This window comes from Pholis gunnellus (assembly GCF_910591455.1).
Source record: "Pholis gunnellus genome assembly, chromosome: 14".
Classification (NCBI taxonomy): domain Eukaryota; kingdom Metazoa; phylum Chordata; class Actinopteri; order Perciformes; family Pholidae; genus Pholis; species Pholis gunnellus.
In genome coordinates, this window is record NC_136541.1 from 7,659,977 (window position 1) to 7,675,577 (window position 15,601).

A 15,601-nucleotide genomic window follows, 5' to 3' on the forward strand; every position below is an offset into this window, starting at 1 on the left:
TCCAACTGAGAGACATCTCCTGTATCACCTTATGGTACCATATGGACGGCAGGTCAGCAAAGGAAAATTACAAACCACCACCATTTTCACACCATACAGTATGTGACAATGCAAAGGATGCACATCATCCTGTTTAGTTTCCTCATTCACTTCCTCAGAAAGTGTGCACAAATGTCATGACATGAATCATCTGCCTCATCCCCTTTGACCACGACTAAGAATATTCTGTGGCAGAGTTCACTTACAGATCTGTGTGAGTTGTATCAAAAAAGGCCTAATATCAATTTTTAACAAAATTAATACTTTCAACCGATCAACAGCCCGAAAATGGTTCCGTGAAAATAGATCCATGTAGAATATTAACAGTCAAATTAGCCAAATGAAACAAGGAATAGTTTACAAATTAGCATTCCCTTTTATAACACTGATACAAGTCTTTGCAAAGATACTGAAGAAACACCTTTTGGTTAAACTGACTGAAGATGTTTTCACATACCAAACAAAAACACAACATTTGTCTGTTTTTTGTCAGTGACTCTGGGACGTTGAAGGTATACATGCGTTCAGGGCCGTTGGAGGACGATCTGGTGTTCAACAGTAACGCCAGTGGACGCGGCTGGACCAGGTTCTCTCAGTCTGTAGAGAAGTTCAAACCTTTCCAGGTAATCCAAAAGAAGCCGAGTGGTAAAAAAATAGCAATAATAATAAGAGAAAGAATGGATATTTTATCAATGATATTCACTGATTCCCTCAACGACCTCATGCTCAGCTGCTGATCGAAGCAGAGACTAACAACGTAGGATTTATTGCCATCGATGACATCAGTGTCACACCAGGCCCTTGTCAAGGTGCTGATATTTCCTTAATTTCTAAAGCTAATGACTGAAGTATGTTTGATGATGTTTATATAAAAAAATAACTGAACACTTTTCTTTCTTTTTTTTCAGTAAATGAAACAAATTTGGAATTTGTGGGTTGCTCATTTGAAAATGGAACATGTGGCTGGGAGGACATCAGTTCTGGCCAGTGTCGGTGGGTGAGAGGAAGGAATGCCACTGGGAACACCGGACCCTCTGTGGACAACACCGTGAGCACTGAACTGGGTATGGCTACACAGCAACCCCTCTTCTTCTGTCTTCAGGTTATCTGCATCTGGACCGCTTATACAGCTGCTCAGAGCACACTGACGGGACAGACTGGCTGAGAGTCAAATCATAGAATAAACAATTATCTTTCATGGTTAACAAAAAAAGTTGTACAGCAAGATCTTTTAACCATTTTAATCAAACCTTTCTGGTTATAAAAAGATATTTTGGGTATTATAATGAGAATTGTTTTTAAGGGTACAATAAACTGAATGCGCAAATATGCTGAACAAGCGGAAACTGTTTCCCCTTTCATAGTATGTATGGTAGCAATGTTGGCTGTAGTGTTTCTACATCCACATCCTTGTTTTGTTCTGGCTTGGGTTCCTTGATTTTAATGACTATGCTAAACATTTAATCTACACCTCTGTGATTTTTTTAATTGAACTATGCTGTTTGGTCAACTGTCATCACACCTACAAATATAATGCAAATTTCAATTTTGCACCAACTTCTGTCCCTATACTGCCTCAACCTCTGAAAAGGAGTATCACAAGAGGGGGGAAGTCCATGGGTCATGGTGCCTCCCTGGCAAAAATAAATCATCAGTCCCCCAGAGCAAGAAAAACTGCATAAAAACATTGTATCACTTCCTTACTAACATACTAAATTTAATTAAAACTGAAAATGCAGGAGGTTTATTATGTTTAAAATGCAAATCTTCTATTTTGGTTGTTCCAGGTTGGTACATGGCTGTGGAGCATGAGCGAGGAGATACAGTGAGACCTGCTGCTGTGCAGAGTCCCACCATGAAACAGGCCAGCGCCACCTGCACACTACACTTCTACTACAACACGAAAGGAGAGGGTATGTTTTAAATATTCAAGTGTGTTTGTGCAGACATTATTATCACATGTTCTTGCGCTCTTCTACGATACACTTTATAGCACCCGAAGGGAAATTGGTCTTGGACTCAAATTCTGCACATCTGACATGACAAAGCGCATAGTGATAGTAAAGAAACAAAAAAAAACTACAAACAGAGTCTGCATGCAGTCTTTAATCTGTACATTGTTACAGACATAAAGACGCTGAATGTGCTGCTAAATGAGGGCTCCAGGACCACTGCGCTGTGGTGGCTATCTGGTGACCATGGAGATTCGTGGCATCACGGTGAGGTAACGGTTGGTCGAGTTCCTCGGGACTTCACGATCCTGTTTGAAGCCTCCAGGACCTTCACCAGGCCTGGACACGTTGCCATTGATGACATCGGTTTCACCAACTGCACCCTGCCTGGTAGGCAACCCGCTCTACCTGCACACAGCTGGCAACTTCTTTTTTTTCATTAAATGTGTTTTGGTTTCCTTCTCAGAGCCCCAACCCTTGTGTCCAGAGAATATGTTTGTGTGCAACAACGGTGCGTGTGTGGAGCACAACCAGGTGTGTGACTTCAGCGATGACTGTGGGGACTGGTCTGACGAGAACGACTGTGGTGAGATATCACTCATGTTAAATGCGTTAGTAATACTGGTGCGGTAAATTCGTACAGGCACTCCCTGTGTGCTTCCCCTTTTCCTGAACATTGTTTCATAATTTCCGTTGAAGGTTTAAATGTACATTTTGACATTGAGTAAGATAAATTGTATATCTTAACAGGGGTGTGTGTTTGTATTTAAATACTTTCCCTGAAAGATACATTTCTGTGTTTTCTTTCACATCATTTCTGTGTTATTTTATTAACATAAGGCCGACATCGGTATGCATTGTACTTTATCTTCATATTAGACGTCTTGTATGCTTTATTAGCCCCACATTCACAGGTTGTTGTTCTTGAGCAGCAGTTTATAACTTGTCTCCCTTTTACCTGCAGAGCAACAGGGTGTTGTTGAGCGCTGCAGCTTTGAACAAGGCCTTTGTTTCTGGGAGGAAAGTGAGACAGCTGTAGCTGCGTGGACACACCACAAAGGACAGGAAGCCTGGCCCAAACATGGGCCTTCCAGGGATCACACCCAAAACTCTGATGCAGGTATTAGACTCTCTGAGCTGCTTGGCATGGAGACAATCCTCATGGTTCTCTGAATAACTCGCTAGATGGTTAATGTCCTTTAGTTTATTTTCTTTTGTAATCAGTAATGCTATACTTGAGCTTCCCATTGTATTGTCTAACAAGTTTGAGATTTGAGATGTGATTGTTTACACAATAAAACAAATCGGCAGAAACACAACAACAAGAGAAAAGAAGCAAGTTGTACAAGTGAGATTTAATAATTAAAAAAACACAGAGTTTATAGGAGGAATCTCACCCCAGTAAACATTATAAGCAAATGCAAAAGACATATATTTAACAAAAGTAAACAAACAAGCAAACATAAAATCAAAAAAAACGTGTGAAGTAAGCACGTGTGTGTGTGTATGTGTGTATGCGTGTGTGTGAATGCGCTTACTTGTGTTCAGGGTCAATTATAGTCGGATATGATCTGTACGAATAGTTTGGTTCCTAAGCCTATATTTGAAAATCTTTGAGTCGGGTAGACTGAAATGCAATTTGGATATAACTGCTCCATAACTGTTCCAGGTCACTATGTCGTCCCTGGGAATCTGGCTGGGAACGGCCAGACATCAGAGACTCTCTCCAAAACTTTACTACCCAGCTCCAACTGCACTGTGAGTATACATGTACATGGGTGCATTTGAAGAAGTAATGTAGTGACATCAGGAGGGAACTTGGAGTCGAGCCGCGACTCCTTCGCATCAAAAGGAGTCAGCTGAGGTGGTTCGGGCATCTAATTAGGATGCCTCCTGGACGCCTCCGGGCACGTCCAACTGGGAGGAGACCCCGGGGAAGACCCAGAACACGCTGGAGGGATTATATCTCCCAGCTGGCCTGGGAACGCCTCGGGATCCCCCAGTATGAGCTGGAAAATGTTGCGGGCGAGAGGGAAGTCTGGGTCAGCCCGCTTGGCCTGCTGTCACCGCGACCCGACCCCGGATAAGCGGAGGTTAATGGATGGATGGATGGATGTAGTGACAAGCCAAACTAAGAATGCTGACATGCTAAATAGCAGGTCATGTTTACCATGTTCACCATCTTAGTATAGCGTGTCAACATGCTAAACTTTGCTAATTAGCACTAAACACAAAGTACAGGTGAAGCTAGTGGGAATGTGTTTCAATCTCTGTATTTTTTGCTTTACTTATCTGGCACAGCACAAATAGAAACCTCTGAAGGCTTCTGAGTATATTACAGTAAGACCTGGCTGCTGCTTTGTGTGTTTGTAGCTCTTATTATCTATCTCTTGGTTATCTCTGTTCCACAGTACATTACAGGTTGATCACAGTTCATAAAACTGTTCAGCGTACTTAGATAAAAGCAAGTGATTTAATTATTTTTAAAGCACATCATGGCCTCCTTTTTTCTGTACATCCCTTTACTGTGATGACTCCTATTGTATCCACGTAGGTGAGATTCTTCTACTTCAGCCTGGATGATGCTACAGCCGGACTCACAGCCTGGTCCAGGACGCTGCAGTCTGGTAGTGACGACGCTGCGTTATGGCTCAGGGAAAACTCGCACAGCTACAGCTGGCAGAGGGCAGAGGTCACGTTCTCCTCCTCAGTCAGTAGCAAGGTCAGTGAGGAGACAGTTGGGAGCTCCAGTCAACCAGCTCCTCATGTATGAAAATGATTTGTTAACTCGATATTATCATATGTGTATTATTTAGATGATATCAATCATTCATTTTGCAGGTATATCGCGACACCCCTGGTCTTTAAAATGTCATAAAATGTTTTTTTAGAAATGGCCCATGATAAGTTTCTAGAGCCTGATGTGACGCATTTACGTGTCAAAGGTCACTGTGGCCTCGCAAAACACGTTGTTGGCCATAACTCTGATTTTTGAAAGATTGTCTCCTTCACAGATTGTCTTCAGATATGAGCCAGGTGATGGTCTCAGAGGGCTGGTTGCGCTGGACGACATCTCTTTCTCAAGGGAGTGTCTATTTGACCCTGACAACAACAAACTGCCTGACCCACCCTCCACCTCCGCCCCACCTATATCCTCCAACACTCCAGCCTCAACTGCACCAACCCTCCCCTGTCAGGTAAACTACTTGACAAAATAAGTTCATGCCTGCAAAGGTAAATTCTGTGAAACGTAAAGTAATCCATTAAACACGTTTTTAAACCTGTATAATCCAGAGCCGCTGTTCTCTTTCTTTGGTGTTGCAGGATAATGAGTTTTTCTGCTGGCGATCAGCTAGAAAAGTGTGTATTCTGGCAACTCTACAGTGCGATTATCATCCAGACTGCCCGCAGGGGGAGGACGAGGATGGTTGTGGTGAGCCGACTGACAAATGCTTTTATCATTCTGTCAGCAGAAAAGTACAATGTTGTACGATAACAATTCTTTTTTTATTCGGGTTGATTCATTACCAGGCTACTAGATTTAAAATAGGGTGGTTACTCAGTCTCATTCTTTTAAGTGGGGAGAACGAGATAAATTGAGCATGTGGATCAAAATTACTGTGCAGAAAATGAGTCATGTGATCACTGAGGTTTTCCTGCCAGATGCAATGCGTAGTGACTAAAATGATTAGGAAGGTGAAGAAGTAGTTTTATGTCATTTCATTTCACATTTTGACCTTTTATATGTTCAAATATCAGATAACCTGATTAGTTGCATGTTCCAGTTTTGCAACATCAACTTTTGTATGTATAAGGTATATGCAAGTTGTGATGATGGTTGTGTTTTTTTTCAAACATAAGAGAAACGATTACCATTTAAGGAAAAAGGATGATACTGTTTACTCACAGAGCGTACTCAACCACAAGACCAAGTCTTATTCACCTCCTTTTTTCCCAGCGGTCTTTCTCACGCCTTGTCTCAAACTTTCAGGCCGGTGCACATTTGAGAGTGACCAGTGCCGATGGACGGACACCAGTGTTGGACAGAGCAGGTGGCAGAGACAGAAAGCCAGTAACGACACAGAGCCACCCACTGATCACACTACAGAGACAGGTGACTCTAGGGGCTTATTGACTTATTGAATAGGTTATTGACTTCAATGGAACCACAGGACAAGAATTCAAAGGATAACATGACATCAGATGACACGATCCTGAAATAATCGTAACTACACTCCACTACCTACATGTTTAGGAGTCAACTCTTTTGATTCAGGATGTTTTCTCTCGTTCTCAGGCTACTACATGAGACTGAATTTCAGTCAGGGGTCCACACAGACTGAAGCCCGACTCCAAAGTCCCCCACTCCCCCCTTCGTCCCCCTACTGCCAGATTCTGTAAGCGATAGCCACTATATTGATGGCCACGTTTCTCTTATTATCATCCCTAATGTCTGTGAAATATTTGTTTTGATCCAGAGTTGAATATTTAAAGTATGAATTGCTCAATGTTCCTCACCACCCTCGTCTTTCTACCACGCAATTCTCTTCCCAATCCAACGCTCTCCCCTTCTTCCTTCCTTCTTTCCTAAACGCAGGTTTCACTTCCACATCAGTGCAGAGACTTCTGGGTCACTCAGAGTGCTTATGCAGCAAGCTGAGGGGAGTGAAGCAATCCTGTGGTCACGCAGTCACAACACTCTCTCCCATTGGCCCCCAGAGCATCTGCCTGTAGGCCTGCACCAGCAGCCGTATAAGGTGTGGTAAGGTATCCACTGAACAGTTAAACAGTTAAGTTTTAATCCTCGTGAAAGAGGCATACGCAAGAGTGACATATTAAAGAAAACAAACTCTTAAATGAATACAGGAACATTATGAATGAAGAAGCTTGCATACAGAGCACGAGGGTTCACTGCACGGTTTGACGACAATGAAAATAATGTGAATCGCCACGTTTCAATCCAATTCAATACCAATGGAGAAGGTTGACTGTCTGGGCAGCTTGTGTTGGTCCAACACCTCACTGAGACATCATCTGTATATTCACAATGAATGGAGATCTCATACAGAAACATACATTTGAAAGTGAATATATGTACAACATGTTGTGGAACGGTTGTATTGCAGAATATGTCAAGTAATGCTACTTTTGTAGAGGGTAAAGATATTTCTGTATAGTATACTGTATTTATCATATGCAGTATATCTGAATGTGATAAAAAAAAACCCTAGTATGTGCAATCCTGTTATTACATTTGTATTGGTTGGCTAAATATGATTGTGAATACTGTATATCCAAATTTACTTTTAATACATATTACTGTCACTGCCTGGCTCATGTGGCCGAGGCAGACACATCATTTTCAAAGGTTAAACAAAGGAATTTATTAATAGTAAATAGAATAGATTACATAACATAAAAAGGGTATGGGATGTGATTATCAGTAGTTTAGGGTGTGCAGGATAGTGTGTAAATGTTGGAAACTGGGTTACATTTTATATATGGTCATGCAGTAAGTGTAAGGACAATGTGTCCCTTGTTGTGGAGGACACTAATCTTTCAAAAGCACAAAAGTAATGATTTCTATTGTCAGGTTTGGTTCAGCGGCATGAATCAAGTGATTCAGACGGACACGACTTCTGGAGATTACATTGTTGCCGTGGATGATATCTCTTTTATAAACTGTGAAAGATCCTACCAACCACCCGGTAAGTAAGGTTTCCATCAACATTACATGTAAATGTATTGGACATGAGTAGTAGTGGTATGAATCATTACTTTGTTAAAAAAACTAGAGAGCACTGAGGACGAAAAGCTGGCTACTCTTTAAACTATGTTTCCCTCCTCAGCTCTGTCTGCCTGTGGCTGTTCTTTTGAAGTCGGTCTGTGTGTTTGGGTTCAGGGGGCTGAAGATGAGCTGGACTGGCTCAGCAGGTCTGGTCCCACTGAAACCCCCAACACTGGGCCTGCAGGAGACCACACTACCGGCAAAGGTCCCTTTTATTCCACACCTCCTTTCGACAAGTAGTGTCCTACAACATTATTCTAATAAATGGATAGTGGTGTTTTGCGCTTATTAGTTACTTTTGTTACAAAAAGAACATTAATGCCTGTGCTGGGAATTTTTCTTTGAAGACGGCTTTGGTAACGTTTACAGTTACTGTGGCTTCAAGTGACAAGTACTGGAAATTCACAAGAAGTCACAAGAAGAGAGAAGAGTCATTAAGACAGAAAACAGGAATAACAGGAATAACAGCGGTGCATTTTTATTTCTTATGAATTCATGTTTTTATTTGCGGGAGGAAGATTACGTCATAACTTCTTGTAAAAATCTGTCTTTAAATTGATGACAATAAGGTGTTTCTCAACCTGGGGTTACAAGAAAAGTAAATTCTACCCCCCCCCCCCCCCCCCCATTTTCTCTAATCTTGTCTTTTTTTTTAATCTTTTGTGATTCTTTTGATTTTCAAATGAAAATCCCTCTTTGCTTGAATTCCTCTCAGCTCATAGATTTATACAACCTACGACGAGGAGTTACAAGTTCACATGTCTTGTTGTGTCAGGGCGTCAAAAGCCAGAAAGCTTTAGTATTAATGGTTCTGTTGTTTTACAGGAAAATACATTTACATCAAAAGTTCCCGACCAAGTGTGAAGGGAAATATGGCCCAGCTGAAGTCCTTGATGCTGCCACCTGCTGGTGAACAAGGATACTGTTTCACATTTTGGTACCACATGTTCGGATCTACTGCCGGCTCCTTGAGGATGCTTCTACAAACAACTGATCCCTTGACAAAAACATTGGTAAAAAGATTTATGCAATTTGTAGTTTTCTCAGTTTATTGTATGTTCCAACAAGCATAGAGATAAGGTCAGAGAAGGACACTTTTTTTGAGTCTGGACACCTCACTTCCCTTTACTACAATGTTAGAAAAACGGTTGATTGAGAAATATTTGTGACTGCTCCCACTGGGTTTTCTCTCTGTTATTATACTTTTCACGTAGTTGTGAAATGCTGATTGCAAAATAGCATGAATGCATTGTATAGTGAGTGCAAGCTGCACAGTTTCAGCGCATACCACGATGTTGCAAAAACCTCCTCACATCCTCATTGTGACGAGTGAATCAGCCTCCTGTCTTTCCTGTAGGTGTGGCAAAAATCAGGAAATCAAGGGGATGAGTGGCTGCTGGTGCAGAGCCACGTGAGCTTGCAGAAAGTTCACCAAGTGATTCTGGAGGCTACAGTGGGGGGAGAAGCAGGAGACCTAGCCATCGATGACATCTCCCTCATCAGCGGACCATGTCCTGCCTCTGGTAATAAAAGCTGAAGAGTCCCAGAAAAACAAACAACATTTGACATTTTGGTTCAGTTTAGACTGGAATTCTCAAGTCTGTTCTTCACTTAAAAGTGATTCATTATGTAAAAGATTGAGTAGAATAGCCAGGAAAAGGAGTAATGGCACATTTTCAAAGATCATTGTCTCTCCCCAGTGAGTCACATCCACGCAACCATATCTTCCTCATTTACTGGCTCTAATAGCCCTGCACACGAAAAAAAGATGTTGGAGGGGGGAAATGTTGCCCCGCTCCCTCCTCATCTCTCATTCATGTAGTTGTTGTCGGCACATTTATGTGATCAAATCTTGGGTGATAGGAATGTCTTGATACACCTACATTTAATGGATAAGTCAAGCACTTTCAAGGTCCACAAGGAAAACAGGAAAACAAAGTCACAAATGCAAGATTTTTTTTTTTTAAAGCACTGCCAGTAACCTCCTGTTACGTCCCTGTTTAACATCCCACTTAGACTGACTCCCATACACAGTGTTTTAGCAATAGACTTTGAGTTACCGTTTCTATTCTTTGCAAAGGGTATGCATACTTTTTACAATCCTTTCCAAAACATTACCCTGTAGATTTGTGTGACTTCGAGGAGGGGAGCTGTAACTGGCAGCAGCAGACCACCGATGACTTTGACTGGGTCAGACAGTCGGGCTCCAGCCACAACCCCAACACTGGGCCGGACAGCGACCACACCACCAACACACTCACAGGCCATTACTACTACCTGTCCTCCTCTGCTGCCGACAGTGCGGGACAGACAGCTAAAATGTCTTCACCACTGTACCCTGCAGGTGAGGCAGTCGTGTGTGTGTGTTATTTCCTTTGCAATCCACAAGCTAACATCAACATTATGCTGCCATAGTTTGGTTCTACTCTTGTTTTCCTACAATTACTGAACTTTAACTAAATTGACAATAGGCTCTCAGCGGTCACTTTTTTTTGTACATCTCAATATTTTATGTAGACCGTGCACTCCTCTACACACTGAGTCACTTCCAGGAACAAACATTTAGTTGAATGTCTTGATAGAGAACACACCTGATTTAAGACGTTTGAATACATTGTGATTGGACCCTAGGATTTCCTTTCTCTGACCAATAAATGAGCCTTTTAGTATTCAATTTATAATGTATTCATTCATTATAATGATGATGATTATTTGCTCATACTTTTCTTCTGTGGTATTGGAGGAAATGTTGCGATCTTTTACTTAAAGTACTAATACCTTACTGTAAAAATCTCAAGTACTCAATGCTATAATATCTGGACATCTAAGCGGTCTGTGATCTGGTTTTCTTTCTTCTGGCCCTTCAGGCAAAGGAGCTTGTGTGCAGCTGTGGTACCACATGTATGGCAAAGGAATGGGGCTGCTCAACGTTTACCAGCAGAGTGAAGAAGGGAAGCAAGCTCTGATTTTCTCTCAGACAGGAGACCAGGGTCGGCTCTGGAGGTTCGCCCATGCGTCACTTCTGCCCCGGGTCCAGCCTTACAGGGTGAGTCACACGGATCTGCCCGAGACAGTCAGGTAGTAATACGCTTTGGGGAAAAGAGATATACACGGACAATAGTGGAAAGTACATTCACTCAAGTACTGTAACTGTACTTTAGTAAAATGTTGAGCCACATGTACTTTGCTTTCAATTTGGTGCCACTATTTACTTTAACTACACTATATTTCAGAGGAAAGCTTCAACTTGATACTTTTTCCTAAGAATAATCTGAATCATCTGATAATAAAGTAACATTTTGAATGCAGGACTTCTACTTGTAACAAAGTTGTCTTGGTATAATTTATTAAAGTAAAGGATCTGTGTACATGGAGGTAAATCAGAATATCATTATTTTTCCATGTTGTTTAAGCACACAATTGTATGGAAACCTGTAAAGTGTAAATGTCTTTTAAAGGGTGAGATCACCCAAAGTACAAATGTATTAATAAATCTCACTAAATCAGAATATTTCACAGATGGTGGATAGTTTTCTTTGCGGATGTTTCTTGAGTAAAATGAGTACTAAGTATATTGATACCTCTAAACCTCTGGACATAAAACTAGAATATGGTCTGACCTTTTTAAACTATATATATATTGATATTTAAAGTAAGCAGTTTACATGGTTACTCGCTTTGTGTTTCAGATCGTGGTGGAAGGTGTGAAGGCTGGCCCCACCCAGGAGGGAGACATGGCTTTTGATGATGTACAGCTGACGGACACTCAATGTTCTTCTCCTGGACATTGTGACTTTGAGAGTAACTCGTGTAGCTGGAGCAACCTGGGAGGAGGAGTGGACCAGAGGGACTGGCTCCGCGGTAGAGGAGCCTCCCCAAACCCCAACACCGGGCCCAGTGTTGACCACACCACCAACTCGACACACGGTAACAATGCGTACACGTTAATCTGCGATTCCACGTTTGAACCGAGTGGATGTGAGTGTCATTTAATACGATTTATGGAAACTTACAGAAACTTCATGCCACTGATTGTACATCACGTCTGCATTTTCCTAAAGCTTCAGTAAAATCGTAGTGAAGAGTTTCCCAGCAGCCTTATTAAAATATAAATGTGTATTATGGGGGGTAAAGTAGGGCTTATGAACTGTACACTTCTTTGCTCACAGGTAATGGCAAATCAATTCATATAGCACTTCAAATGCATGCAGTGAAGAAACTTCACATGCAGACCACAGACACAAACCAGAGATACAGACATAACTAATCGAAGTATATTATCATCAGTAGACAAGTTTTCAGTTTGTTTTTAAAAGTGGACACAGTTGAGATGGATCTGAGAGCAACAAAAAACACCCTCACCAGATCTGTATCGTATGACAGGTGCAGTTAAAACCATCAGCACCAGGTCTGACTGGATTTATAGTCAGTAGATAGTAGCTTTATCGCAGCATACCAGCTGTACATATGTTTAGTTTGAAGTGATGTTGACCATACCATGTTGTGAAATGAATACAAGAGTTCTTTCTCTCTATCTTTGAGTGATCATGCCACGTTTCCACCAGGTTTCTATCTATATGTGGACAGCTCAGTGGGCGAGTGGGGAGACATGTCCTTCTTGATCAGTGAAGTGTTCCAGCCGTCCACCAGAGGTCACTGTCTGACATTCTGGTACCACATGTATGGCAACCACGTTGGGACTCTCAGAGTCTACATAAATGACAGGTAACTTTAGCCATTAATGTCTAATGAGTTGTAACATTAAACGTGATCTGTACACGGATCATTTAAACTTGAGCTGTCCTGTCTCGTAGAAAAACGCACGCTGGTGACAACGAAGAAGGGATTCTGAAGTGGATTGAGACAGGAAACAAGGGAGACATGTGGCTGGAGGCCACTGTGACTGTTAAACATAAAGAAGCATTCTGGGTAATAATGAGCTTCTGATCATTTCGTCAGAATGAATGTAGATAGTGTTAGGAAGAAAAACTCAGGGTTTTTGTTTCAGTTTGACCTCTTGGTATTTGCTAGTGGTGAAAAAGTACTGCACTTTAACTGTGGTACTTGCACTTTACTTTAGTATTTCTATGTTATGCTACTCTATGCTATTACTCTTTACATTTCAGAGGGAAGTATTGTACTTTTTTCTCAACGACACTTTTCAAATGAGGATTTTACATAAAATACACCTATGTGTTTTTGAAATACAAATTTAAAGATTAAACCAGAGGTTCCCAACATTTTGGGCTTGTGGTCTTTACAAAAAAGCAGTTGGAGCTTCTTATCAAAGATATCTGAGTTATGAGTTGTTGACATTTGCACTCTAAACCTCTCACAGGGTTTTATTTGAATAATTGTTTGAGGCTGAAAGAGGTGAAATTATTCCACATCTAATCTGGTGACTCTTTGAAGGGGCCCGACCCCTAGCTTAAGAACCACTGGACTAAACAAGTTTACTGAATATTAAGTAATCAAACTAACAAAAAAACTAAAAACTTGGATCTTTCTGATTAAATTCAACTTAAATATACAGCAACATGTAGTCAATTTCATGGTGATAACTTTTATTATCACACATTAAACAATAACAGCAGTATTTTACTAATGTGTATTCTGAATTTCCTGATTGCTGTTTTGAATTTGAACTCTATTTTTTGTTGCAGTTTGTGTTTGTGTATCAGCGGGGTATCAATTCAGGTGGGGATGTTGCTCTTGATGATATCACTATCCTCCCTGGCGGCTGCTACTCAGGGCCCCCCATTGACCCGCCTGAGGATAATAATGGTAACTTGAGACCCTCTTCAGCACTTGTAGAAAGTATTTTGCACTGATATGGGTTGAACTAGACACTTTATCACAACATTTTCCCAATTTAACAGCATTATCTAGACAGTATTTTGTCTGCATTGTGTATAAGCTTGGTGTTATTTCATTTTTTATTACTGTCAACAAAGCCCATGAAAAGGCCAAAACCATCAATGCGTTTGTCCGTCTCTCAGTGCTTTCAGACGCGCGCATTTTTTTTTACTGACAAACCTGAATCTTTAAAATGGGTCACAAATGAAAAGTTGTATTATAAAAAGCTTCAGAAATGTCCTGATCACTGTAGTTTTTAGCAAACATTAAGCAAAGAGTAAATATTTGTTAGGGACTATTTTCAGCCGCGGATTAACATGTATGTTGGTTATTTACGACAGCAGGACAGTGTATGTCGGATTGACACACGAAGCGCAACAATGCAGCTCATTTATGTGCTTTTAAATGTTTTTGGACCACAATGGAGCACAGAATAATACGCTTTATCAGGCTTTGACATCACAGTCATTACTTGATGAATTGAATGAATTCTTCATTTTGGTCTTTTCATTTCATGACAATAAGAAAAATGTAAAATATCACCAGCCTTATTTAAGAAATGTTGGAACAACCAAATCAAATAATTCCGTATCCAAATGCTCAAAATTAGGGCCGTTTAAGCCTTAGTGCAAGTGGAAAGAGTTTGAACAAAGTGTTAGGCTGATGTCAACTGTTTCTGTGTCTGCAGACATGTTGTCTGCAGGTCTGGCTGTTGGCCTGACTATGCTGGCTGGAATCATCATCTCCATCGTCCTCTTTATGCTGAACAGGACGTGTAGTACAATGTACACTGTCGTTCATAAATACATACATAATTTACATAATGTATACAAAAACACGTAAGAATCCTTACGGTGTCGGCTGACATTTCTGCTTGTGTGTCTCAGAAATCAGCCGACAATTATGAATAACAACGAAACTGAAGAGAACTCTGCGCTTGACCTCTTTGACTGCAAAATAGATGTAAGTAAGCAGGATTTTCTTGTCCAGCATTCACAGAGCATAGATGATTTGAAGAAATATTGTTTTTTTTCCCAGGGCACACAACATGGAACTGTATCAGACTTTTCCTTCTTCAACCGTCTGTATAATCCATCTCCACATGTGACTGACGCCATAGTAGCTTCATCTGATGCTTAGTCCAGATTAATAACTCCAATGAAACAAATAACCCATTTACCAATTTGTAAATTTTACCTGTGTTCTTGGAGATATTTCATTCCCATTCTGTTATTTAGAATATTAAATATTGATGTGAGTGGGGTATTTTGCTGAGAAAATAATAGATCAAAGGATGTAATTTAAATGAGAAAGTATCAGTGACTCTTTATTTTTAAATGTGACAAGTGGATTAAGAAATACATGAGCAGATTTATTGCTTACCTACAACCCCCTTGACTGAGGATTAGCGAACACTGAAAATTTTAACTTTTTTAGAAAAAAGAATGAAACATGTTGTAGCTTGTTTGATGTTGTTGTTGAGTATACCTAAACTATTTTGCAAAAAGCTTTTAGTCATGTTGTTTGAAGAAACTGTAGGTTGTAAAGATGGCTGTCTTTCTGTTCTGCTTTCTGATTTGAAACAGTTTTATTAATAAATGTTTGTTACAATTTAAATAAAGATGTGAATAAAAAACCTCATGAACAATCGAAATGTACAGCTAAAGCTTCATATCCTTAATATTTTTTTCATTATTGAATTATTATATTTAATTTGTAATGTCCAGGGCCGGTATGTATACAACTTCTAAAACCTTAAGAACACCATTTTAAATATTCCTCAAAAACTGGAGGCCCAAAAATATGTTTTCATGTTAATCAAACACATGTTTCATCAAACACGTAATATGTTTTTTCTCCACAGAAATAGAAGAGGTTAGCTTGAACAAATTACACATCTCCATTAAAAGTTTACTGGAAAGTTATACATATTTAAAATGTCCTTTGACTAACTGTATACAAACTA

At 40.4% G+C, this 15,601-nt stretch overlaps 1 protein-coding gene across 1 annotated transcript; it reads left to right on the plus strand.

The window, feature by feature from the left end:
• The first annotated feature begins 545 nt into the window (after window positions 1-545).
• On the plus strand, window positions 546-15,283 carry LOC306706036 (apical endosomal glycoprotein). The gene is made up of 27 exons (XM_079172947.1): window positions 546-662; window positions 770-848; window positions 948-1,103; window positions 1,827-1,952; window positions 2,166-2,381; window positions 2,458-2,577; window positions 2,956-3,111; window positions 3,661-3,749; window positions 4,546-4,713; window positions 5,006-5,188; window positions 5,316-5,424; window positions 5,983-6,105; window positions 6,289-6,388; window positions 6,589-6,748; window positions 7,585-7,699; window positions 7,841-7,984; window positions 8,605-8,792; window positions 9,137-9,302; window positions 9,905-10,123; window positions 10,647-10,825; window positions 11,469-11,706; window positions 12,345-12,504; window positions 12,594-12,708; window positions 13,443-13,563; window positions 14,324-14,420; window positions 14,523-14,598; window positions 14,674-15,283. The coding sequence occupies exons 1-27, from the start codon at window positions 558-560 to the stop codon at window positions 14,773-14,775; spliced, it is 3,810 nt and encodes a 1,269-aa protein (XP_079029073.1). The 5' UTR covers window positions 546-557; the 3' UTR covers window positions 14,776-15,283.
• The last annotated feature ends 318 nt before the right edge of the window (window positions 15,284-15,601 follow it).

What these genes read in the sequence shown, in the direction of transcription:
- LOC306706036 (XM_079172947.1), top strand. Translation starts at nt 558, where the DNA reads ATGCGTTCAGGGCCGTTGGAGGACGATCTGGTGTTCAACAGTAACGCC. An exon ending in ATCCCTTGACAAAAACATTG is followed by an intron (nt 8,793 to 9,136) that starts GTAAAAAGATTT and finishes TCTTTCCTGTAG; the next exon opens with GTGTGGCAAAAATCAGGAAA. An exon ending in CCCGCCTGAGGATAATAATG is followed by an intron (nt 13,564 to 14,323) that starts GTAACTTGAGAC and finishes CTGTGTCTGCAG; the next exon opens with ACATGTTGTCTGCAGGTCTG.